This window comes from Camellia sinensis, chromosome 7, assembly GCF_055761805.1.
Source record: "Camellia sinensis isolate YWXY chromosome 7, ASM5576180v1, whole genome shotgun sequence".
In the NCBI taxonomy this organism is placed as follows: Eukaryota; Viridiplantae; Streptophyta; class Magnoliopsida; order Ericales; family Theaceae; genus Camellia; species Camellia sinensis.
The window spans coordinates 132364236-132391383 of record NC_138967.1 but is presented as its reverse complement, the minus strand read 5'-3'; the positions used below and the strand labels follow the sequence as shown (position 1 = coordinate 132391383).

The 27148-nt window shown below is 40.2% G+C and overlaps 1 protein-coding gene and 1 long non-coding RNA gene across 2 annotated transcripts; one reads left to right on the top strand and one right to left on the bottom strand.

Annotated features, from left to right (window-relative positions):
- Positions 1–1530: 1530 nt before the first annotated feature.
- LOC145794781 (uncharacterized) lies at positions 1531–3303 on the bottom strand. The gene is made up of 2 exons (XM_082877136.1): positions 1920–3303; positions 1531–1599 (listed from the first exon to the last, which is right to left on the bottom strand). Exons 1-2 carry the CDS (start codon positions 2983–2985, stop codon positions 1565–1567), a joined length of 1101 nt encoding a protein of 366 aa, XP_082733262.1. The 5' UTR covers positions 2986–3303; the 3' UTR covers positions 1531–1564.
- A 1347-nt stretch (positions 3304–4650) lies between these two features.
- LOC145795318 (uncharacterized) lies at positions 4651–16408 on the top strand. Its single transcript, XR_014336109.1, has 2 exons — positions 4651–5118; positions 16256–16408. It is a non-coding gene; the product is annotated as an uncharacterized LOC145795318 (long non-coding RNA).
- The last annotated feature ends 10740 nt before the right edge of the window (positions 16409–27148 follow it).

Here is a 27148-nt window from a genome sequence, read left to right as displayed (position 1 = left end):
TGAAAATCCACTTACACCCAACTGGTTTCTTACCTCTTGGAAGATCAGTAATTGCCCAAGTACCATTCTTTTCCAGGGCCCGAACTTCCTCATTGACTGCCGCCTTCCACTTCGGATACTTGAAAGCTTCCTGAATATTCCGAGGAATGGGTATCTCCGTGATGCTAGAAGTGAAGGCACGAAACGAAGGTGATAGCTTATCATAAGAAATAAAGTTCCCAATGGGATACTGAGTACATGATCTAACTCCTTTTCTCCAAGCTATGGGCATATTAAGAATACTATTTTCTAACTCAGAATTATCAGTACTATCTGTGGGAGGAAGATTGTCACCTGGAATGTTGCTTGGATTAGAACCCGGTTCAGCCTCATGGGATTGTTGAGAAATTGCTCCTTCCTCCGTTTCCTCTTGGATGTGCTCATTATCCCGCAAGTCAACAATGAACTCAGAATTTTCGGCAGGTAAAGATTGATTCAATGACTCAGGAGGTGTGGGATTTTTGGTGGTGATGGATGGCTCACTAAATGACTCAAGGGTCCAAAATTGATATTCCTGGGTTGGAGTCTCCCCCTGAAGAACGATTTTAGGGTAGTAAGACTGGGTTTCAAAAAATGTGACATCCATGGAATTGTAGAATTTCCTTGTGACCGGAGAGTAACACTTATACCCTTTTTGATGTGACGAATACCCAATGAAGATACACTTGAGCGACCTGGGATCAAGTTTACTTCGATACTGTTGATGGATATGAACAAAGACAGAACACCCGAAAATTTTTGGTGGGATAGTGGAGATGAGGCGAGTAGTTGGAAAGGATTTTAGGAGAAGTTGACAAGGAGTTTGGAATTGTAGTACCCTAGATGGCATCCTATTGATAAGGTAGGCTGCTGTAAGAACAGCTTCCCCCCAGAATAATTGTGGAACATTTGTGGAAAACATTAGCGATCTAGCAACATCTAACAAATGTCTATTTTTCCGTTCAGCGATGCCATTTTGTTGTGGGGTGTCAACACATGAACTTAAGTGAACTATCCCTTCTTTGGCTAAAAATTCTCCTAGAATGGAGTTGAAATAGTCCCGAGCATTATCAGATTTTAGAATTTGGATTTTTGACTGGAATTGTGTCTGAATCATAATTTGAAAATTTGGCTTGTTTCAGATTTGTCTTTCATGAGGAAGACCCAGGTTAATCTAGTATGATCATCTATGAATGAGACAAACCACCTAGTACCAGTTACATTTTTTATTCTTGATGGACCCCAGATATCACTATGAATTAGTGAGAATGGACGAGACGCTTTATAGGATTGAATGGGAAAATGGGACCGTACATGCTTAGACAATTGACAGATTTCACAATCAAAAGGTTTTGGAGTTTTAAATAATGAAGGAAATAAATGCTTGAGATACATAACATTCGGATGACCTAAGCGATAGTGCCACAACATAATTGCTCTATCGTTATTTTGACACGAAACCGAAAAAGAACTACCACGAATTGCTGTTTGAGGTTGTTCCTGTGGATCGTGGCATTCCTTAAGGATGTAGAGTCCAGAGCATTCCTCAGCATTGCCAATCGTCTTCCCCGAATCCAAATCCTGAAATTCACAATGAGTGGAGAAAAAATTAGTAACACACCTCTTTTCCTTAGTGAGTTTACTAATTGACAATAAATTACAGTCCAAGTCAGGAACAAGGAGAACAGAGTTGAGAATAAGATTCCTAGACAGCACAACTGAACCTATACCAGCAACCTTTGATAGTGAACCATTTGCTATTCGGACCGTTAAATTATTTTGACATGAGCTATATGTATCAAAAATTGTTGCATCTCCCGTCATATGATCAGATGCTCCTGAGTCCACAATCCAAGATTTTTTACATTTCTTACCAACAGTAAAGGCGTTCAAAGAATTACCTTTGTGAGCCAAGGTTCCGGATCCAATGATGTGGTTGGAAGACGAACCAGATTGTGACTGTAGTAGTTTCTGGAGCATCTCCATTTGCTCCTTGGTGAAAGGGCTTGCTTCAGGTTGTGGTGATCGTTCATTTGTACCTACATGATTACCTCGTCCTTCTTTCTCAAGAGGCTGACGTGGCTTCCAATCTGCTGGCTTTCCATGAATCTTCCAGCAAGTTTCTCTCGAGTGACCCGGCTTTCTACAATGATCACACCAAGGCCTACCTCCTTTATTTTTCTGACGGTTGTCAATAGGAGCGAATTGAGTCTTAAGAGCCGAGCTTTCTGCCATATTCAGTTGTTGATGGGATCCCATCATGAGTTTTTTCCGGCTTTCTTCGCGACGGACTTCAGAGAATGCCTCTCTAAGGCTAGGTAGCGGTTTTACTCCCATAATTCTTCCTCTGATTTCATCAAGATTTGTGTTTAATCCTAACAAGAATGTAAACACACGCTTCCCTTCGACAATCTTTTTATACAACAAACCATCAGCAACACACTGCCAGTTATGAACCTCAAACGTATCAAGTTGACGCCATAGACGAGTAAGGGTATTGAAATATTCAGTTACCGTAAGATTGTCTTGACGTAAATCGTGGAGGGAGCTTTCAAGCTGGATGATTTCAGATGTGTTTTCCTTGTCTGAAAACGTTTCTTTTGCCATGTCCCAGATCTCTTTGGCAGTATCAAATGACAGAAAATTTTCGCCAATGTCAGTGGTCATAGAGTTGACGAGCCACGACATGACCATGTTATTTTCAGCTATCCACCTTTTGTAGGTTGATGCTGTGGTTTCTGGTAGTGCTGAGGCTCCGGTGATGTAGTCGTCTTTCTCCTTTCCCCGTATAAACATTAATATGGATTGAGACCATTGCAAATAATTTTGCCCATTCAGTTTATGGGCGGTGATCGGAAGATGAGAGGTTTCCATTTGATGAGAGGATAAAGATGATGAGATGATAATATCAGAAGAAGAGGAGGATGAGTCGATAGCCATTCCAAAAGCTGGACCGTATTTAGGCATGAAATAGAAGAATAGATTTGAGTAGAAGAGAGAGACAACAAAAATATTGATGATGAGACAGGATTACACCTGCTCTGATACCATGAAAGAAATATTGAGAGAGTGATTGAAAGAGCTAATACACTCTGTGATTCAATTGTGTATTAAACATGAAGAGAAGGCTCCATTATATAGGAGAGCTAATACAACATCATTATGATACAACATTATGAAAGACAACATATAAAAATAAAAGTAGCCGAAAGTTTGAAGGCACTACCTAAAGCACTACAATAAATCATCTGATGGAGAAGCACTAACTATTAAATATATATTAATGATATAAGCATGCTTGGTATTATTATATTAACAAATAGCTTACTTGATTTCCAATACTTTTGTTAAAGAAACCAAAGAACCATTAAATTTGGCAATGGCATTATCAATGGAGATCAAAGCTCGAAGAATCACAGAGGAAGGGAGGAAGAAGAGGATGATGTGGCATGCACAGATAATGTGTTGGCAAACCATGATGATGCGGGTCAGAATGAAAAGAAAGAAGTCTGCAAGGAGGTGGGTGTAAGAGGCAAAGTTAAGGATTATTTGTCAATCTCAGCTGTAAGTGAGAGCTGCAGTATCATGGGGAATAGAAGCATGCAAAAAAATTTGAGTTTAGGAAACAGACAATGCACAAGGACCGAAGGAAGTATGCAAGGAAATCTTAGCCAGAGCTCTAACAGAGGAAGTAGAAAAGATGAAGGTGTTTTGGGTTCTGATGGGCTTATGAGAAGCTTAAGTGGAAATGGATCACCAAAGCCTAGCATTAACTTAGAAATAGTACTTGATCAAGCCCATTTTGATGGCCTTTTGAATGGCCTGAATTGAGGCATATCCAAATCAGCTGGGCTGGCCCATAGTAATAACAATTTTGTGGACTTATATAATAAGATTGCTGAGATCGCTGATTCAGCACAACTTGAAGCCCAAGTGGAACAAGAGGAGGGCATTGGCACTGTCAGAAACAAAGGAGAAAGTCAAAGCAATCAAGATAATGAATCCAAGAAGACAGTAAGCGGAAATGAGAGTAGGGGAAAAAGAAGGAAGGACCACAGGAAAATAACGATGAATACAAGGTTTCAAAGAAGGGCCATTTTTAGAGCAGCTGTAGCTGCTATCTCTTCATCACTATCCCAAAATAGTAGATCAAGCAGAAATAACAATTTAGGAATTGTTTGGGGTTTCTTAAAATAGTGCACTTTTTGTCTTTTTAAACTAAAAAATTGAGGCAGAAAATATGGATGTTTGGATTAACTTTTTGACTTTTTATGAAAAAATGTGTAATAGAAAATTGTAAAAATTGATTTGTAAGGAAAAATTAGGATTGGGAGTTGTACCGCCGTAATTGTTGACTTTTGGTAAATAGTGTTAACTTTTTAATTTTTTGAGTAACTTTTTAAATTTTTGATTTTTTTACAATATGTCAAACTTGGCCTTAATTAAGGAGGCTCAAGCTACTATTTAGGCCAAGTTTGGCATCCTCCAAAAAATCTAAAAAGTCAAAAAGTCACTATCCTATTTAAGTCACATCATCTTATTTAAGTCACATCACCTCTCTAACACATCACTTCAAACCCAACTTAAATCCAACTCATATTTCATAAAAAGTCAAAAAGTGCACTTATTTAGTCTTCCCAAACTTGGCCTTAGATTGGGAAAGATCTGGGAATAAATTTTGAAGGCAAAGAAGACGAAGTTATGGAGAAAATTATGGAAATGGAGGAGAAGGACATGAAGCAAGCTGTTGAAAAATGCAATGATGTAGGTGTTTAAAATAGTATCAAGGGAGGCTCTACAGTGAAAGTTAAGTTTTTATAAAGGTTCTTTCTTGGAATATTAGAGGGCTTGGCAGGCTGCAAAAAAGTAGGAAAGTTAAAGAAGTTTTCAAAGAAAGAAAGGTGGACATAGTGCTATTGCAAGAAACAAAAAAGATAGATATTCTAGACCAGTTTGTGATATCTATCTGGCCTCATGACCTGGTTGGCTTCATAAATGTGGGTGTTGAAGGGAGTGTTGGAGGCCTATTATGTGTTTGGAAGCTTGAAGTCTTCTCCTTAGTTGACTGCTGCTGCAATAGGAGCTTCATCATATTATCAGGTACCTTATTTAATAGTTTGGAGTGTGTGATTGTGACTGTCTATGCACCCAATGATGTGATTGGTAGGAGAAGTTAATGGGCATCTTTGATCAATCTTAAGGCTGTTTTTCCCAATCCTTAGTTTGTAGGAAGGGATTTTAATGAAATAAAATCACTAAATGAAAGGAAAGATTGTGTAAGAAGGGATAGAGGTATGACAAATTTTGGTAATTTTATTAGTAGCTTTGAATTGATTGATATAACTATGTTGGGAAGGAAATATACGTAGTGTAATTCAATTGAAGGAGAGAGATGAAGCAGACTAGATAGGTTCCTTGTTGGCCTAGAATGGTTGGAATGGTTTAGATACAAACTCTAGGGTCTACCTAGATCTATATCAGATCACTACCTAATTATCCTAATGGAGGATGAGATAAATTAGGGCCCAAAGCCATTTAGATTCATCAATTTCTGGGCATCTCACTCCTTTCTAAAGGAAGTAAAAAAGTGTGCAAGGGCACTCAGATAATAGGTTGGGCAGGCTATAAACTAAAAGTCAAATTGATGGCACTTAAACAAGTTTTAAAGAAGTGGAATATTGAAGTGTTTGGATTTTAAATTGAAGCAAGCTGAAGAGAGTCTACATGCCCTATATTTAATTGCTGAGAATAGAGATCTGGATGAGGTTGAAGGTAGGAGGAGAAGAGAGGTGAGGGAAGATGTGTGGAAGTTCAGAAAGATGATGGAAAGAATTTGGCTACAAAAATCATGGCTGGATTGGAATCTAACGAGGAGATAAAAATACTAATTTTTTTCTTATCATAGCTACAAAGCGACATAACACCAATGCAATTGGCTCTATGATAGTGAATGGGGCATCAGTAAAGGAACCTATGAAGGTGAAACAATTTGTGTATGATCACTTTAGGATCAGTTTTAATGAACAATGGGGGTGTAGGTCTAAGTTACTAGGCCCATTTAAAGTGATTGAATAGAGCCAATTTTTCAGCAGTATGGAAGTGGATTTTTTTTAAGTTAAAAATTTGGGCTACAATTACAGAATGTGATGGCAACAAGGTACCTTGACATGACTTGCTGCTAAACAAGGTGGAGCTCTATGAAAGGAGATATACTTAATTTTTTGAAGGAATTCTATGTTAATAGCAAGTTGGTTGGTGGCTTAAATAGCTCCTTCATCACATTGGTCCCTAAAAAGGACAACCTTTCAGGTATTCAAGACTTCAGGCTTATTAGTATTATAAACCCCACTTACAAAATTCTATCCAAGGTTCTTGCTAATAGATTGAAAAGAGCATTTCCTGTTATTATAGACAATGCTCAATCTGCATTTCTTGGGGGTAGGAATATTTTGGATGGTGTATTGATAGCCAATGAGGTGGTAGATTGGTGGAAGAAATCTAGAAGAAAGGGCCTGATATTAAAGTTAGATTTTCAAAAAGCGTATGATACAGTTAATTGGAACTTTCTCCTTCAAATGCTATCAAATTTTGGGTTTGGTGTTAAGTGGGTGAATTGGATTTGGACCTGCATTTCTTCAGCAAGAGTCTCTGTGTTGGTAAATGGCTCGCCCACATCTAAATTTTGTCCTAAAAAAAGGCTTAGGAAAGGTGATCCATTATCACCTTTCCTATTTAACGTAGTGGCTGAGGGTCTGAACTTGTTACTTGCAAGAGCAAAAGAGTTGGGTTTGGTCAAAGGTGTAATCATTGGGTCCAATAACATCAACATTTCTCATCTTCAATTTGCGGATGACGCAATTATCTTCTATGAAGTTGAGTGGATTGAAATGTTAAATGTGAAGAGAATACTGAGATGCTTCGAGATCATTTCTGGATTGAGGATAAACTTTCACAAGAGTGCTGTACGTGGAGTATGGATCTCTGATGATATTGTGGCAAGTTTTGCTTCAAGATTGAATTATACCTACTAGTGAAGCTTGGGTAACCAGCTTAGGGTATGATGAGATATCACCCCTTATTTATAAATGAAGATTTAGGGTTTACAAAGAAGACAATTACAAGATGATCCCTGAGTGCGTAAAAATGATTACAGATCTTAGAGACTTTCGGCTAATATAATATGCTAAGTGCCTTTCGGTGATTATAATATGTCAACACTCCCCCTCAAGCTGGTGCGAAGATATCTTTCATGCCCAGCTTGCCTAATATGTCATGAAACGGTTTATTCCCAATTCCCTTGGTGAGAATGTCAGCAAGTTGTTCACCAGACTGAACAAAAGGAGTACAAATGGTACCACTAGTGAGTTTCTCCTTAATAAAGTGGCGATCAATCTCAACATGTTTTGTCCTGTCATGTTGAACGGGATTGTGAGCAATGTTGATGGCGGCCTTATTATCACAGTATAACCGCATGGAGTCCGTTTGAGCAATACCTAGATCACTCAACAATAATTTGATCCATAAAAGTTCACACACACCTTGTGCCATAGCTCTAAACTCAGCTTCTGCACTTGACATGGCAACCACATTCTGTTTCTTACTCCTCCAAGTAACTAGGTTGCCGCCGACAAATGTGCAATACCCTGAAGTTGATCTCCTATCAGTTACTGACCCAGCCCAGTCAGCATCTGTATAGGCTTCTACACGAAGATGATCATACTTTGAAAAAAACAGACCCTTACCAGGAGCAGACTTCAAATACCTCAAGATTCTCATGACAGCCTCAAAGTGAATCTGATGAGGAGCATGCATAAACTGACTAACTACACTGACAGCAACAGCAATATCAGGACGGGAGTGAGATAGGTAAATGAGCTTACCAACTAAACGTTGATAGCTCCCCCTATCCACAACTTCTCCTCCTTCATCATCCCCCAATTTCTGATTGGGTTCCAGTGGGGTGGCACATGCCTTGCAGCCAAGCATCCCAGTTTCTTTCAACAGGTCAAGCACATATTTTCTCTGTGAGATAAATATCCCATCCTTAGAGCGAGCAACTTCAATTCCCAAAAAATACTTCAAGCTTCCCAAGTCTTTGATTTCAAACTCTTTGGCTTAATATTTCTTCAACAAAGGTATTTCCCCACTATCATTGCCTGTAAGAACTATGTCATCTACATAAACAATAAGTGCTGTAGTCTTACCGCATGAGGAATGTTTCACAAATAATGTGTGATCTGCCTGACTTTGTTTGAAGCCATATTTAAACATAGCCTGAGTGAATCTCTCAAACCAAGCCCTTGGAGACTGTTTGAGACCATATAATGACTTCCGAAGTTTGCATACTTTCCCTTCTGTTTGATGATTATCAAAACCCAGAGGAATGTCCATATATACTTCTTCTTCGAGGTCACCATGGAGAAAAGCATTCTTGACATCAAACTGATAAAGTGGCCAATCTAGATTAGCTGCTAGAGAAAGAAGTACTCTGACTGAATTCATTTTAGCCACGGGTGCGAAAGTCTCCTGATAATCAATGCCATATGTCTGAGTGAACCCTTTTGCCACAAGTCTTGCCTTGTAACGCTCAATAGACCCATCTGCTTTGTGTTTCACAGTATATACCCATTTACAGCCCACAGGTCGTATGCCCGTAGGTAACTCAGTCAATTCCCAAGTGCCATTCTTCCTAAGTGCTTTCATTTCCTCAATCATGGCTAGTTTCCACTCAGAGATAGCAAGAGCATCCTGAAAATGGTTAGGAATGCTAACAGAGGAAATATTGGACACAAATGCTCTATATGAGGATGACAAATGAGAGTATGATACAAACTGTGAGATAGGATGTTGAGTACAAGATCTCACACCCTTTCTTTTGGCAATAGGAACATCAAGATCAATGGACTCACGAGATTCAAAATTACATAGACTCTCATCAGAAGCAGGAGATGGCAGTGGAGTAGCAGAAACGGTCCCGTGTATCCAGTTAACTTGTTTTCTGTCGATGTCCCGGATATAAACATGTCCATCCTTATTCTTGGTGACAGTGGGTTCTATAGTTCCAGTAGAAGAGGGTGGTGCAAGAACAACTGGTTCTATCATAGGAGGCACAGGACTCACTTCTACCATAGGAGGCACAGGACTCACTTCATATCAAGGCTCCCCCGGAAGTGAGGACGGGGACACCGGAGAGGACAAGAAATAGGACTGGGACTCAAAGAAAGTGGCATCCATGGACACAAACCACTTACGAGAAGAAGGGTGGTAACATTTATACCCCTTTTGAGTAGGAGAATAACCAAGGAAAACACACTTGAGGGAGCGAGGGTCCAACTTACCACGAGAGGGAGAGTGATTATGGACAAAACAGACACAACCAAATATTTTGGGAGGAATAGAAAACAAGGACTGAGAACCGAGGAGGACGTGAAGCGGAGCCTGTTTGTCCAAAACCTGGGTAGGGAGACGATTAATAAGATAGGCAGCGGTGAGAACGGCGTCGCCCCAATAGGGTCGAGGCACGTTCATAAAAAAACACATGCACCGAGCCATGTCAAGAAGATGCCGATTCTTGCGTTCGGCCACCCCATTTTGTTGAGGGGTATTGGTACAAGAGGTCTGATGGATAATGCCATGAGTAGAGAAATATTGTCCTAACCCAGAATCTATGTATTCCCCGCCATTATTAGAACGAAATATTTTGATAGTGGCCCCAAACTGAGTACAAATCATCTTATGAAAAGTGCGAAACACAGAGAAAACTTCACTCTTATCTTTCATGAGATACACCCAAGTAGCACGAGAAAAATCATCAATAAATGTAACAAACCAGCGATGACCTTTCACAGACAGAACACGAGAGGGACCCCAAACATCAGAGTGTATTAATGAAAAAGGAACTAAGCTTTTATTCAAACTGGGAGCAAAAGAAGCTCTATGTTGTTTTCCAAGTTGACAAGACTCACAAAGAAAGTCAGACACATGATGATTTGCGAAACTAGAAGGAAATAAATGCTTAAGTAAATGAAAGGAGGGATGCCCAAGACGCCGATGCCACAGCCAGACATCAGCGGGTGTAGGAGAAGACAGGGTGGAAGAATAAGCAAGTTTGTCCGGTTGATCTAGGAAGTAGAGACCATTTTCTGCACTACCACTGCCAATCGTCCTCCCCGTGACAAGGTCCTGAAAAAGACAATGATCAGGAAAAAACGTCACACAACAATTCAAATCCTGGGTAAGACGACTTAAGGATAACAGATTAACAGAAAACTTGGGAACATGGAGAACAGAAGATAGATGCATGGTAGGAGTGACTTGGACTAAACCTTTTCCAGAAATAGAAGAAACAGTTCCATCGGCAATCCTAACTTTTTCCTGACCTGAAGAAGGCTTATAGGCAGAGAAAAGATCAGAGGAGCCAGACATATGATCTGAAGCACCAGAATCAATAATCCAAGGCAAAGATGTATGACACAGGAAAGCACAAGGAGAATGTACTAAGTTACCTGAGCGGGCAAAGGACGAGGAAGCGGGACTGAGAGCAGTAGAAGATCTGCGGTCCAACAATTGGCGCAAAGCATCCTCCAGCTCAGTATCAGAAGCGTGGGTAGCAGAAGTGGAATTAGAATCAAGGGTATCAACGGCACTAGACTGATGAGCCCGGGAATAGGAACCACGTCCTCGAGAGTGGCCTGACCGACCGCCTCGAGAACCCGACCGATCACTTCGACCCCCAGATGGAGTCCCATGAAGCTTCCAACATGTCTCACGAGTATGCCGCGGCTTTTTGCAATAATCACAGAATACAGACTCCTTAGCAGCAGACGGAGGAGGCAGGCTGAGGCTATCTCGAGGAGTAGACAGTAATGCGGAACGGTCAGTAGAGACAGGGGACATCATAGCAGACCGACGACTCTCCTCATTTTGGACATAGGCAAATGCCTCTTGCAGTGAAGGAAGAGTGTCCATACTCAGAACTCGACCCCTAACTGGATCATACTCCATATTTAGGCCAGCCAAAAATTTAACGACCCGTTCCCGTGCGATGAACTTCTTGTACCCGATAGAATCAGTAGGGCAAACCGGCTTATAGTCTTCCAGGTGGTCAAGGCGTTTCCAGCCGTTGGTGAGGAAAGTGAAGTACTGAAGAACAGTCTGCTCCCCCTGAAGTGTGCTCTCAATAGAGCGACGCAACTCAAATGCCTGTGAAAAATTTCCTTTGCGGGAATAGGTAACAGCCACAGCATCCCAAATGTCCTGGGCAGTCTCCATAGACAAGTAGCCCTCACCAAGTTCTGGAACCATCGAATGGATAAGCCAACTCATAATCAAAGAGTTGTTAATCTCCCATTGGTCATAACCTGAGTCAGTGGTACTAGGTGCCTGTATCCTGCTATCAACATACCCCATCTTCCCTCTGCTCTTTAAAAACAAAGTCAAACTTTGAGACCATGCTAGGTAGTTCTGACCATTAAATAGAGAGGTGGTGATTTTCAGACTAGGGTTGGGGTTCTCAGTCATGGTAGTAGGTAGAATGAGACTCTCACTTTTTGGTGTTTGAGATGAAGAGGACACACTAGTGGAATCTGTCATGGATACAATACTACCAAACCCGCAACAAATTAGTGGAAATCACAAACCCGGAAGGTGGTAGTGAGATAACAGGCACAATGATCACTATAAAGACATACAAAATACAAAATTAAGAAACCAATTTTTTTTTTTTGTTTTTGTTTTTTTTTGTTTTTTTTTGTTTTTGTTTTTTTTTGTTTTTTTTTTGTTTTGTTTTGTTTTGTTTTTCCCTTTTTTTTTTCTTTTTTTTTATATGTTGAGTTATTTATATATACATGTATTTATATATAAATATATATCAGGCTATAGTTATATATATATATATATCAGGATATATATATATATATATATATTATATGTACCTTGGTTTGAGATCAGAGGACGACGAGGACGAGGGCTGAGACGAGCGACGAACTGCGGGAGAAGATCGACGAGCGACGAACTGCGATGAAGATTGACGAACTGCGATTGATGAAGACGAGCGACGAACTGCGGGAGAAGATCGACGGGCTGAGACGAAGACGAAGCAGATGAAGACGAGGGCTGAAGAAGCGGAATGATGATGATGGCAGAGACGAAGAAGAAGCGGAATGATGATGATGGCAGAAGATCGATTCAGCAGATGATCCAACTAGGTATGCTTTGAACCCTAGCCCTGGAGGTGATGCTCTGATACCATGAAGCTTGGGTAACCAGCTTAGGGTATGATGAGATATCACCCCTTATTTATAAATGAAGATTTAGGGTTTACAAAGAAGACAATTACAAGATGATCCCTGAGTGCGTAAAAATGATTACAGATCTTAGAGACTTTCGGCTAATATAATATGCTAAGTGCCTTTCGGTGATTATAATATGTCAACAACTAGAAGCTCCCATTGAAGTATCTTGGAATGCCATTAGGGGCCAACCCATCAAGGAGAGCAACATGGAAGCCTATGGTGGAGAAATTTAAAAAGAAACTAACATGTTGGAAGAGGAGGTTGTTGTCGTTTGTTGGCAGATTAACACTAATCAAATCTGTCCTATCTTCATTACTTGTATGTTATATGTCTCTGTTTAGGTTGCCTAGAAGTGTGGCAAAAGAGATTGATAAGATCCTAGCAATATTCCTGTGGAAAGATTTTGCTGTGAAGAGGAAAGTTCACTTAGTGAAATGGAAGGATTTAACGAAGGATAAAAAGCATGGTGGGCTGGGAATAAGAAATTTATGAGTAGTGAACAATAGCCTACTTGCTAAGTGGTGGTGGAGATTTGGGAAGGAAGATAACTCATTGTGGAAACAACTCATCTGCAGTAAGTACCAATCAAAGGAAGGTAGATGGTTTCCCTTTCATGAGGAGGTAAACAATATTTCAAGATTGTTGAGTGATATTATACTTGTTAATCATTCTAATAGCAACTTGGTCAACTTTTATTTGGGCAATGTTGAAATTAGGATTGGCAATGGTGAAAGAATCAGCTTCTGGGTAGATAATTGGATGTGAACCAATTATTTGAAGTTCCAATTTCCTAGACTTTACTAATTATCAGTGGAAAGAAACACGACTTTGAATCTGCATGTAACTACAGCCAGAAACCAAAGCAGCTGGGAATTCAACTTCAAAAGACCCTTATTGGCATGGGAGGAAGAAGAACTGTAGCGACTACATGATGTTCTAGGTAAGGACCCTGCATTGAGATTGGAGTCGAATGATAGTATTTGGTGGAAAGTTGATTTTTCAGGTATTTTCAATGGTAAATGTGTTGTTAATTGGTGTGAATCATTGAATGGTTCTACTCTGAAACCTCTTGACTTGATTTAGAACAATCCTTCCCCATCTAAAGCCCAATTTTTCTCTTGGTTGGCTTGGAAATGGAAGATTAAGGCCTCAGATTATTTACATAGAATTGGCGTTCTTAGCGATGATATCAGATCTGAGTGTGTTATGTCACTCTGAGATTGAATCACTTAATCATGTTTTGTTGATTTGCCCCTTTGCTTGGAGAGTTTGGTCCAACATAATCAAGTGGTGGGGTTTGCAATAGGCTCTTCTAGCTCAATGGACATGCTTATGCATTGGTGGATGAGTTGGAATTTTAGAAAAGGAGAAATCAACTTTGGAGATCAATTATTATTGCTGGTTTATGGTCCCTTTGGAAATGTAGGAATGACTATTTTTTCAATGAGCTGCAACCCAACTGTGAAGATCTTTGTGAGCTAATTAAAGTAAGAGTAGCCCTTTGGATGAAAACAGACTCAGTGGGGCAAGGCTATGTTGTGGATGATTTTGTCTACAACATTCAATAAGTCAGAAGCTGCATAGTGTGACTGTTGCAGTGTTCTGTTTTGGTTCCTCACCAAGTCTTTTGTCTTGAGTTAGCACATGATTGTGTGGTCTAATTGGTGCCAACCTAGTTGGGATGAAGAAGTTTCACTTCGATACTTTTTGCTCTTGCCTCTTTTATTGATGTTTTTCTTATGTGTATCATTTTGATTTCATCAATAAAAGTCTTTCTTTTGCTGATAAAAAAAAGGTCCACCTCTAAAATTCTCTTGACACTAACATGACATGACTATGTTCGCCAATACTAGGGGCTATTGTGCCTTTGCACAACAGTCATTGCTATGAATATAATGGAGCCCACGTTGAATCCTACCTCGATGATATGAACCATTCATTTTTATTAGTCATGGTCTCCAAGCTTCTTCAAGGAGTCAATTGTTAGTCATGACCCTCCAAGCCTCTTCAATCTCCACGCAAGTTTTAAGTGCTAGTTGAAGGACTCTTGGATCTTTTTGGGTCTCTAAGTGAATTTTTTAAATGGCGCATTCTACATATATTCACATAAAACAAAAAATATATTGTGTTTTAATAGGAATAATTTAAACTAATTATACTTTTATTAAAGTGTAATTGAGAATTGTGTTTCATGCGATGCAACTGTAATTGAGAGTTGTGTCTCATGCAATAACTTTCACTTACACCATGTATAGACCACTTCACCTCTATAAAAAAAAATATATATATATATATATATAATTATTTTGAATTGTTTATACTAATTTACAATTTTTACAAATTTGTTTTTTTTAAAATAAAAAAAAACAAACAAATAAATTTGTGGGTGAAATAAGAACTTGGATTTTTTTTTTTCTAGTACGTACTCAAAATTTGCTTCCATATACAATTACTAAAGTTTTGTACGGAAATTTATTTAGATTAAATTAAAATCTTAAGAAATTATTACAAGAATTAAAAAAGAAAAAAAAATGGTATTCAGTGTGTTTGGTTTGAGTTTTTTGAATTAAGTTTTTTGAAAATTAAGTTTTTTGGTTTTTGTGTTTTTTGGTTTTTAGTGAATATTTTTAAAATTTTAAACATTTTTTTTTTACTTTTTAGATGCACCTTACTTAGATGTATCTAAAAAGTAAAAAAATTTGTGAAAAAATATTTTAAAAAATTAATAAATACATAAAAATACAAAAAAATGTACTGAATTCTTGTATTTTTTTTTGTGTTTTGGGTATTTAGTGAATTTTTAAAAGTTTTTCTTCACAATTTTTTTACTTTTTAGATACATCTAAGTTAGGTATGCCTGAAAATTAAAAAAATTGCTTAAAATATTAAAAAAAAATCAGTAAAAACAAAAAAACACGAAAAATAAGAAAGTAGAATTTTTTGAAAAATATTTTTTGAAAAGTGAAACCAAGCATAGTGATTGTTACTGTAAAAGATGATTTCCCAAGACTATACTCTGTGTCCCTAGATAAATCTGAATATGTGGAAGTGGTAAATAGCATGAAGAATGGTAATGAAGAGTAGAGGTTGGTTTTTAGGAGAGCCTTGTTTCAGTGGGAAGTGGAAGAGTTAAGGAGACTGAAGGTGATGCTACTCAATGCACCTGCCCTTAGGAAAAGTATGATGGATTGATTAAGATGGAATGCAGATAAATCTGGTGCTTTCTTTGTTGCTTCTGCCTATAAGTAGAGTGAGTTATCTTCTGAAGTTACTAGCAAATTAGCTTGTTTCATTTGAAAGAATGTGGTTCCACCAAAGGTGCAGTTTTTTGGGTGGCTAGCATGGAAAGAGAGGATCAAGACATCCTACTGTCTTTAAAGAATTGGTGTCCTTAGTGGTGTCTCAAATGTTAATTGTATTTTCTTCAATAATGAAGTGGAGAATGCAAACCATGTGTTGCTATTTTGCCCTTTTATCTAGAGGATTTGGTCTAATATTATCAATTAGTGGGGTGTAAAATGGGCAATGCCTGGGTCTGTGAGTAGTATTTTACAGTGGTGGGCTGGTACTAAGCTAAAAAAAATAAAAAATGAGAGGGTGATCTTGAAGGCTATCCCACTAGTTGTGCTCTAGTCCGTTTGGAGGTAGAGAAATGACAATATCTTTAATGGCTCATATGTGGACTTTGAAAGCTTGTGTGATTCTATCAAGCTTAGGATTGCAATGTGGATCAGAACCTCTTACCCTTTTTTCAATTACTTAGTGAATGACATTGTATATAATCTGCAGCAAGTTAAACTCTGCATTAAGGGTAGATTTTGGCTACTGATGGGGTTGATTGTGGTTGTGGTCTATTGGTGGCTTGGGGTTTGGTCGCTTTGTGATTTTTTCTTCTTTTTTGCTTGTGTTGGTTCCTCACCAACCCTTTATGGTTGTGCTTGCAGATGATTGGGCTCTTTTCTCGGTGCCAACCTAGTTGGGATTAGGGTAGTTTGCTATGATGCTTTGTGCACGTCCACTTCTTTATTGATGTAATGTCATATGAAATGTATACTTTTGTCATCAATAAAGTTTCCTTTTTTTGCTGATAAAAAAAAGTGTTGTGGTTGTAGTGGTGGATGGTGGTGGTGGGTATTTGAGGGCTAGGCAGGCAAGTCCACCTCTTTACTCCATTGACAATCACATACCATAGAACCTATTTGCCAGTATACCCACTAAAATCAATTACTAAAGAATTGTTTTAAAAGATTAGCTTAGTGGTTTGTAACAACACATTTGCCGCACAAGGATAACTTATGGAGAGGATTTACATGAACTCTCTGTTGGTTGTATTGGTGCTGGTAGTGTAATCTTTCATTGTTTGCCTGACCTTTCCTTTCTCAAACTCAACCAATCAATCGGCTTTGCTTGTTTTCAAGACTTTTGTCAAGTATGACCCAAACAATGTATTGGGTAATTGGACCACAAGAACCAATTTCTGCAACTGGGCTAGAGTCTCGTGCAATATACGCAGACAAAGAGTCACGGCTTTGTAGCTTCAAAACATGAGTCTTGGAGGCACCATTTCTCCTCATATTGGAAACCTCTTTTTCCTCATGAAGCTTGATCTTCGAAACAATAGATTCCATGGCTTTGTGATGCAACACCAACCTTATTTGCGTTGCTTAACAGATCTCATATTACAAGACAAACTGTTAGAAGGAGAGATCTTAACAAGAATACAACAATGTCAAAAGCTTCAAGTCATGTCTATTACTGGCAATAGACTTAGACAAAATATTTTTAAATTCGGTACAAGCTTGAGCAAAAGTTTAGAAACCCAAATTAAATTTGGACGGGCTTGGGCAGAGACATTGAACAACCCGAGCAATCCGAATTCCGAATTATATATAAAAATATTGAATATACATATAAATTATTAGCCATTGGATGATATTAAAATAATTTAGATTGTTAGATCATATTGAAAATATTATATACACAAGTAACACAACATAAAATTTTATTTATTTATTTTTTCTCACTCATAAATTGTAAAGATCATCGTAGCAGTATTTCTTTTACATTATATAAATTATTTGTTTTGATATTTTAATATGATTTTATAAAAAAATTATAAATAGAGTCTAATTTTAACAAATTAATGAACTTAGTTACACTAAAAAAAAGAAAAAAAAAATGAAATTTATGTTCAATTTGGGTTTAACTAGGTCCGGGTTTGGGAAAACAATCTCGGGTTACAATTTAGGTTTCGTCTAAAGAAAGTCGTGAATCAATACTCTGTATTTTTTATTATTCTAGAATATAAAAAATAGAGTCATACATCTCCTATATATTGTACTTTACATCCTCTCAAGATACAATCCACACATGCTCTATTTTAGTTAGTGTGTGAGTGAAAATCTGACCACACTGCCCGTCTAGTGATCAGCTGGAGAGCACAAGCAGAATAGATGGCTTAAGCAACCTGAAACAGAAAGAAAAAGCTCCGGCGGTGGTTCTTCCACCCGGGGACACTCCGACGATCAAGTCAGTATATCTCTCAAAGATAATCAAGTACTAAACTGAATACTCAAAGTATAAATTACATACCTTAGACCCACGGGGGTGCCTCTCTTTTATAATATACTCAATCCAAGTCCCACTAGAAGTATGACTTCTATGAACTCTAGTTCACTGCTTACTCTGGACTCTTCTAAGTGATAAAGATAAACTCCCTAAGAGTTTAATCCTTATCTTGATTCAATCCCCTTTGCCTTAGGATTCTCGCCCCTTATCTCGGACTCCGACATCTTCGGAGATGACCTCGGCTTCTCCGATATTACCTCGGCTTAACTACCAGGGCACGTGGCACCTCGGCTGACACGTCGGCGTCACCATGCCACGTGTTGGTATCCGGAAAATGCATCCCCACAACTGCCCCCTAGGTTCTATTACCTCGGCATTCTGAGGTGATGGAACCTATTCCGAAATTTTGTCACTTCTTTTCTGAGTAATGGCTCAAAAACTATTTTGCCAAGATTATCTACTTTCAGCCGACGTGTTCTCTTCGGAGAACAAGGCTTCGATCGTATTCTCCCATGCGCATGAGCTGTCATGCATATCTAACTGTTTCTTTTACGTGTTTCGCCTTTATTGGAGCGTGCCAGTGACGCGCCTGAAGCTGTCTGTTCATTTCGTCTGCGCCGCCTGACGCGTGCGTTACCCTAGGCGTAATGATTACCCTGATTTTGCCGCCGTTTCACATTTTTGACAAAACTTTTCTTTTGCCTCTATCTTTTCTTCACTTTTTCATTCTGTCTTCTTGCTCTTTCTCTCTCTGAAAGCTCATTCTTCTTCGAATCTGCCATCGCCTCAATCTCTCTTCTGGATTTGCTTTTAACCCCTCATTCTTGCAAAGCCTTCTTTGCTGTTGCAACCGGTTTCTGGGTTCGGCGAACATTGCCTCGGCTTCCTTTGTCCTGGTAAGATCCTTTCCTTTAATTCTTCCATTCTTTTTATGTGCTTTTGTCTGTCTGTCGCCATTACTGATCTTGTTCGAGGTCTTGGTTTTATTTGTATCTTGAATTTGTGGCTTTTACCTTGAACTTCTATGTTTTTTCATCATTCTCTTTGCCGCTGTTCTTGATTTGTTTCTGTATCTCTATTGTTTCTGAGAACTATACCTCTGTTCTTGAATCTGAAACTTCGTCTTTGTTTTCTCTTTTTTGTATCTGCCCCAGATCTGTGCCCTCGATTTTTATCTTCATACTTCATTGATTTGGGATTTGTCTATAGAACCCTTAATCTTTAGGGAAACCTGAAAAATGCCCATCTTCTGAAACATATTCCTCTTAGTTTAATCCAACATAATGGGTATGTGGAGGCATAGGGTAAATACCCCGACAAAACTTGAATACTTTAGGCAAGAATTCTCTATCCCAGCCGACGTTCATCTTAAATTGGCTGGGGATAATGATACCATCGTGCCCACAGATCATAAAATGCCTTTTCCAATAGTTGCTTTTACCGAATGTGGACTTCGGCTTCCACTTGATCCCCTTTTTCGTCAAGTTCTCCATTTCTATAAGCTGAACCCTATGCAACTTACTATCAATTCCTATAGGGTAATCAACGGTATTATTGCCTTAGCTAGGCAAGAAAACCTTAGAATCACCCTAGCCGACCTTCAATATTGTTATACCATGTGCCCTCTCGATCTGAAGGATAAGGGTTTTGTCTATTACCTTAAGCCGAGATCCACTCAGTACAAAATTATAGCCGACCTCCCAGACTCCAACAAGGGGGCTGGAGATGATTTTCTCATTGCTTCTGGAAATTGGGAATTTGGCCCAGATGAAGATGTCCACCTCTACCCTCTTCCTCGAACACTTACAGAGGGCAAGAGTAAGAGCCCTGAGTCAACACTTAGTTGTTTTTACTTAAGACTTTAATACTTTATTTCTGACGCCTGTTTCTTTGCAGATCTTCATCAGCCACCGAAAAATTTTCGCCAATCCTTCTTCCCAGGAACAGATCTGAAAACACTTCTTGGCCTCCCAATCCATAAACGAAAAGCCCCAGTATTACTAAACTTCATCCCTACATACAAATCCACCTTACCCGACGTCCCAAGAAAAAGGAAAAAGAGCCTTTCTCCACCTACAGCCACAACCTTAACTGCTTCTACATCCCGAACAGATCAAGAATCCACATCTGACCCAGCCGATCTTCCATCAACTTCAGCCCCCTACTTAATACCAATTCCTGAACGTAAACGCCGAAGAAAGCTTGTAAAAACAGCCGAAATGGTTCGTCCAAGGCCTGTCGTCCAAGATCTTCTCGCCGACCTTCCAACTGACGCCGAAGCCGCACCAACGCAATCCATGCTTCCACCCAGACCAAAGAGGGTAAAAAAGGCTCAACCTAAGGCCAAGGCTACAGATGCCGAGGTTGAGGATGCTCTGCCGATTTCGAAGCTAGCTGAAAGCAAAAAATCAGCCTCTACTTCAACCAAAAGGTCTGCTGAGGGCCAACCCTCAGGGTCTACACAAACAAAGAGGCCAAGGTCATCGTCTGCGACGACCTCGGCTTCGAAGAAGCCCGACGTCCCCTGGGCCCCTGATCTATCCCTGGAGGATAGGCCCATCATGGCTAGTGAAAGTGCTGACGACATTAATGTTGCTGTCGCCCTTAGCACTGCTCTTCTTCTACCAAATGACTTGGAGCGAAATAGCAAGCTTAGTGAGTATGAAAATTATGCTCTTATGCTCCAACATTCTGCTCAAGTAAGTGTTTCTGTTTGTAATTGTGATTTTTTTCTTCTATTCTTCACTGAGAGTACTGTCTCACATTTCTGTTTTTCTGCAGGCCATTCAACATGCCCACTCATTTGCCATGCAATCCTTTGAAAATCGTCAAAGGTTGGTTGATATGAAAAGGGAAGCATCTTCTATGAAGAGAGAGATCAAGTCTCTTGAAGCAAAAATGAAAAAGTTGGAGGATCAAGCCGAGGCTGCAACCAAAGTTCAAACTTTAGCTCTTGAGAAAGCCGAAGCTGCTGAGGCCGTTAGAAAAGTTGCTGAGACCGAGAAAAGAGAGGCCGAGGTTCAGAAGGCCCAAGCGGAGAAAGAACTCCAGCAAGCTCTGGCTACAAAAGAGGCCGAAATCAAAGAGGCCGACGAAAAGGCCTATGCTCAAGGTATGGCCGACGTCGCAGAAGACTACAAGCTTCAAGTCAGGCAGGCATGCAACAGGGGATTTTTCCTTGGTTGGATGTCCTTGATAAAGAAGCTTGACCTTCCTGCTGACTCGCCATTGCGTCAGGCCGACGCTATTCCGTTGTCGTTTCCTCCTCCTCCTCCTGAAGGTGAATCAGAGTCTGAGGCCGAGGCTGTTGATGAAGATGAAGAAAAAGATGATTGTGACGCCTTGGTGAGAAGACCCAAGAATGCTGCCGAAGCCAAGTCCCCTCCTCCTACTGAGCAGGTTATGGACTTGACTTTAGATGAGGAGGGTGATGGGGCTGAGGGGGCACCCAAGGAGACTGCCACTGGGCAACTATCATCCAATCTTCTGTTGGTAGAAAGAAGTGTTGAGTCAACAATCGCTGAGATTGATGCCGAGATAGAAGCGGAGAAAGTGGCCGAGGAGGTACCACCAGAGTCATCTGAGGTCCCAGTCCCTGCAGTGGCTGATGCTGAAGAATCTTGAAAAAATTGTCCTTTGTACTTTTTTCCTTCTTCTTTTTTTTCTGTTTTTTTTGCGCTTTGTACTTTTTTACTTTCTGGGTAATGCAAAACTCTTTCTTTTGGCCGACGTGGTTTCTTCTATATGTAACTGCAACAGTTCTTCTTCTGGATGTTCCAATCTTGTGATATTCTGTTGACTATTTCTGCATAGTCTTGTACTTATGAAATTTTTGCATATTTCCTCATGTTGCTTCCTTTGTGCAATCTCCTCGGGGTTTCATACCTCGGGTATAACCATAAAACTTTGACTTCGGCAAGATACTATCCTGCAAACTTTTCATAGATTTCAACAAGTATAGAACATATAGAATGTAAACTTTGCAAGCTTCTTCTCAATTAAGTATTAAATGATAATCTTAATCTGACCCACTTGTAAATTGCTACAAATTTTAACAAGTAATGAACAATATACTTAGCCTTTATTTTAACCTGTAACTTTCTGTATACCTCGGCGGTTGATCATATGTCGGCTTAACATAAACTTGTAAATTGCTACAAATTTCAACAAGTGTTAAGCATCTTCCCTTGGGTGTAAACAACCCACATATTGCTATGAGAACTTAAGCAATAACCTCGGCCTATCTTCGACTTGTAAATTGCTACAAATTTCAACAAGTGTTAAGATAAGGAATCATCTTAATTCCAACTTGTAAATTGCTACAAATTTCAACAAGTGAAGATAAGGAATAACATCGGCTTAACTTCAACTTGTAAATTGCTACAAATTTCAACAAGTGAAGATAAGGAATCAGCTTAATTCCAACTTGTAAATTGCTACAAATTTCAACAAGTGAAGATAAGGAATAACATCGGCTTAACTTCAACTTGTAAATTGCTACAAATTTCAACAAGTGAAGATAAGGAATCAGCTTAATTCCAACTTGTAAATTGCTACAAATTTCAACAAGTGGATTAAGGAATAACATCGGCTTAACTTCAACTTGTAAATTGCTACAAATTTCAACAAGTGAAGATAAGGAATCAGCTTAATTCCAACTTGTAAATTGCTACAAATTTTAACAAGTGGATTAAGGAATAACATCGGCTTAACTTCAACTTGTAAATTGCTACAAATTTCAACAAGTGAAGATAAGGAATCAGCTTAATTCCAACTTGTAAATTGCTACAAATTTCAACAAGTGAATTAAGGAATAACATCGGCTTAACTTCAACTTGTAAATTGCTACAAATTTCAACAAGTGAAGATAAGGAATCAGCTTAATTCCAACTTGTAAATTGCTACAAATTCCAACAAGTGGATTAAGGAATAACATCGGCTTAACTTCAACTTGTAAATTGCTACAAATTTCAACAAGTGAAGATAAGGAATCAGCTTAATTCCAACTTGTAAATTGCTACAAATTTCAACAAGTGGAATAAGGAATAACATCGGCTTAACTTCAACTTGTAAATTGCTACAAATTTCAACAAGTGAAGATAAGGAATCAGCTTAATTCCAACTTGTAAATTGCTACAAATTTCAACAAGTGGATTAAGGAATAACATCGGCTTAACTTTGCCTGAGTTTGATATGTCTTCGAAAACATCCATGCATAACTTTATCAATCGAACATGTTGAAAGGATTCTGAAAAGACTTTATTGATAATATCGGCCAAACAATGATGTTTATCTAATGATAGAAAAATTTCAAATTACAAGTATTCCAAGGTCTGGGCAATGCTTTGCCCTCATTGTCCTCAAGCCGATATGCTCCATTGCCAAGTACTGAAGTAACTCTGTAGGGTCCTTCCCAGTTTGGGCCAAGCTTGCCCTCCCTGGGATCCTTATTGTTCCCGACGACTTTTCTTAGGACTAAGTCGCCAACTTGAAAATCTCTTGGATTGACTCTCTTGTTGTAAGCTCTTGCAAGCTGTTGTTGGTATACTGCGAGCTGAATTGCGGCCTTCTCTCTTCATTCATCCAATAAATCCAGGTCTCGGGCTAAGAGTATGTCATTGGTGCCATTCTCTACTCCCTGGGTTCTGATCCCTGGGATGCCGATCTCCAATGGGATGACTGCTTCTGTGCCATATGCCATGGCGAATGGGGATTCTCCTGTTGATCTTCTCGGCGTAGTCCGATATGCCCAAAGTACGTTGGGCAATTCGTCCACCCACTTTCCTTTTGCTGCCTGGAGCCTCTTCTTTATTCCATCCAGGATTACTTTGTTGGATGCCTCTGCTTGCCCATTGCTTTGAGGAAAACTTGGTGTTGAGAAATAATTCTTGATCTTGAATTTTGCACAAAAGTTTTTGATAAGTTTGCTGTCGAATTGTGTTCCGTTGTCGGCAACTATAGCTCTTGGAATCCCAAATCTGGTGATTATGTTTCTCCAAATAAAATTCTTGACATCCACATCTCGGATTTTGGCAAGAGGTTCTGCCTCTATCCATTTTGTGAAGTAGTCTGTTGCTACCAGCAAGTATTTTCTCTGCCCAGTTGCCTGGGGAAGTTGTCCAACCAGATCCATGCCCCATTGGGCAAACGGCCAGGGGCTGGATACTGGGTTTAGGTCGGCAGCTGGCTGATGTATCAAAGGTGCAAACTTTTGACATTGTTCACACTTCTTTACATAAGCTTCGGCATCCTTTTGCATGTAGGGCCACCAATACCCCTGGGTAATGGCCCTGTGGGCTAACGATCTGCCCCCTGCATGGCTTCCACAAATTCCTTCATGAATCTCGTAAAGGAAATCTTCAACCTGCAAAGGATGTACGCACCTTAAAAGTGGTCCAGTGAAGGACCTCCTGTAGAGATGGCCTTCCGCTGTTAGACTGAATCTGGCCGATTTCAGCCTAATTTTATGTGCTTCTTTATGGTCTTCTGGCAGCTTCCCCTCTTTTAGGAATGCAATGATTGCATCCATCCAACTTGGTCCAAGGCCCACGCACATTGCTTCTTGTTCAATGCTCTGTTTATCTATGCTCGGGGCCGACATGTAGTCGATCATAATTGTCCTTGTTTTTCCAGTTTGAATTGAGCTGGCCAAGTTTGCTAACGCGTCGGCGTGGGTGTTGTCATCTCGGCTTACTTGGAGTAATCTGCAGTTCTGGAATAGGGCTGCCAGTCGGATGACTTCCTTTGCATATGCCGACATTCTTTCGTCTCTGGCTGCAAATTCTCCTGTTGACTGGTTAACAATCAATTGTGAATCACAAAAAACAATTACCTCGTCTGCCTCTGCTGCTGCTGCTAGCTTTAGCCCTGCAACTAATGCTTCATATTCTGCTTCGTTATTGGAGGCTTTGAACCCCAGACGGATGGACTGTTCTACAATTTCTCCATCTGGAGATATCAGCAGTACTCCTACTCCTGCTCCCTGGCGGTTTGAACTTCCATCGACGAATAGTCTGAATGAATCGCCGATGTAGATGCTGCATGGTCTGAGCTTTTCTTTCTCTTGCTTTTTTGTCTTTGACTGGAATTCTTTTTCCTTGTCGGGCCGATGCTTATCTTGGCTCGACGGAGCCTGAGGTGTGATGGCTTCCGGTGTGAGTTCTGCGACGAAGTCGGCCAAAACTTGGCCCTTTATTGCTGTTCTTGGTCTAAATTCTAGGTCAAACTGGCCTAGTATTACTGCCCATTTTGCTATCCTTCCTGTTAAGTCTCCTTGATGTAATAAGGACTTCAGTGGGTGCTCTGTTAGGACCACAATCTTGTGTGCCTGAAAGTAATGGCTCAATTTCTTTGAGGCCATTACCAAGGCTAGCATTAATTTTTCCAGTGGTAGGTACCTTGTTTCTGCGTTAGCCAGAGTCTTGCTTACATAATAGACAGCCTTCTGTTCCCCTTTTTCCTCTCGGATTAGCACTGCACTGACTGCGTGTTCAGAGACTGCTAAGTACAAAAACAATTCCTCCCCTGGGATTGGGTTAGAAAGGACCGGGGTTGTGGTCAAGTACTTTTTTAGGTCGGCTAAGGCAGCTTCACATTCTTCCGTCCATAGGAAGTCTGTGGCTTTTTTCACCAGGTTAAAGAAGGGTCTGCACTTGTCTGAGCTTCTGCTGATGAATCGGTTTAGGGCTGCGGCCCTTCCAGTGAGCACTTGAACTTGTTTTGCCGATGTTGGACTCTGTAGTTCCAGGATGGCCTTGATTTGGTCTGGGCTGGCTTCAATGCCCTTTCTTGTTACCAGATATCCTAGAAATTTACCTGACCCAACTCCGAAGGCGCACTTTGAGGCGTTGAGTCGGAGCCGATATCTTTTGAGTATGTCAAAGACCTCTTTTAGGTCGGCAAGATGACCTTTTGATTCCTTGGTCTTTACGACCATATCATCGATGTAAACTTCTACCGTTTTGCCAATCAGGTGTTTAAACATCTTTGTCACTAACCTCTGATAGGTTGCTCCTGCGTTTTTTAGCCCAAAAGGCATTACCCTGTAACAGTACAGGCCTTTCGGGGTGATGAACGCGGTCTTCTCCTCATCTGGAGGGTACATAGCAATCTGGTGGTACCCTCTGTATGCATCTAAAAAACTCATCCTTTCATGTCCCGAGGTGGCGTCTACCAGTTGGTCGATTTTGGGCAGAGGAAAGCTGTCTTTCGGGCAAGCTTTGTTGAGGCTGGTGAAGTCTACACAAACCCTCCACTTGCCATTCTTCTTTTTTACTACTACTGTGTTGGACAGCCACGTTGGGTACTGGACTTCTCGGATGGCGCTGGCTTCAAGGAGTCTGTCTACCTCTTCCTCGACTGCTTCGACGTGCATTAACGTCGGCCTTCTGGCTCGTTGAATCACAGGTTTTGCCGATCTGTCGACATTCAGACTGTGGCAAGTGACCTCGGGGTCAATGCCAGGCATTTCATAAGGTGTCCAGGCGAACGCCTCTATGTTTGCCCTTAAAAAATCTTCCAGTTCTTTTTCTTCTTCTCTGGCTAAGCCTGAGCCGAGAAGAAAAAATCGTTCTTCGTCGCCCTCCTGGACGAGGATTTTCTTTAGCGCCTCTTCGCTTTTCTCGGCTGGTTCTTTCCCAACATCTTCCAGGACTTCCATGTCCTCATCTTCAACTTCTGCTTTCTTTGGTTCCTGTACACTACAGGTGGATTTTATTGCTGCCATGGAGCAATTTTTGGCTTGTAGTTGATCCCCTCTGACTTCTTCAATCCCATTCTCTGTTGGGAACCGGAGTAGTTGATGCAATGTCGAGGGGACTGCCCCCATTGCATGCAACCACGGCCTTCCCAAGATGATGTTGTATGGTGAGGGTGTGTCAATTACCAGGAATTCCGTCCTGATCTTCTTAGTGCCGGCTTGTACTTCTAAGCTTGTTGCACCCAGTGGCCATGTCGGCGTTCCGTTAAAGCCGACCATCGGGCCGCTTGATTGTTCTAGGTCATCGGGGTGAAGGCCTAGCTCTTTGTAACATCTGACATACATGATGTCACAGGAGCTGCCTTGATCTATTAGGATGCGTTTGACTTGGCACTCCCCGACCTGTAGGGATACTACCAAGGCATCATTATGCGGGTGTTGGACCAGTTCTAGGTCGGCTTCAGTAAAGGCTATTATTGGCCCTTGGCATTCTTCTGGCCGATGTATCTTTTCCCCAACTTGATAAATATGCTGTAAATGTCTTACCCTCTGGGTTTCTCCTCTGATTTCG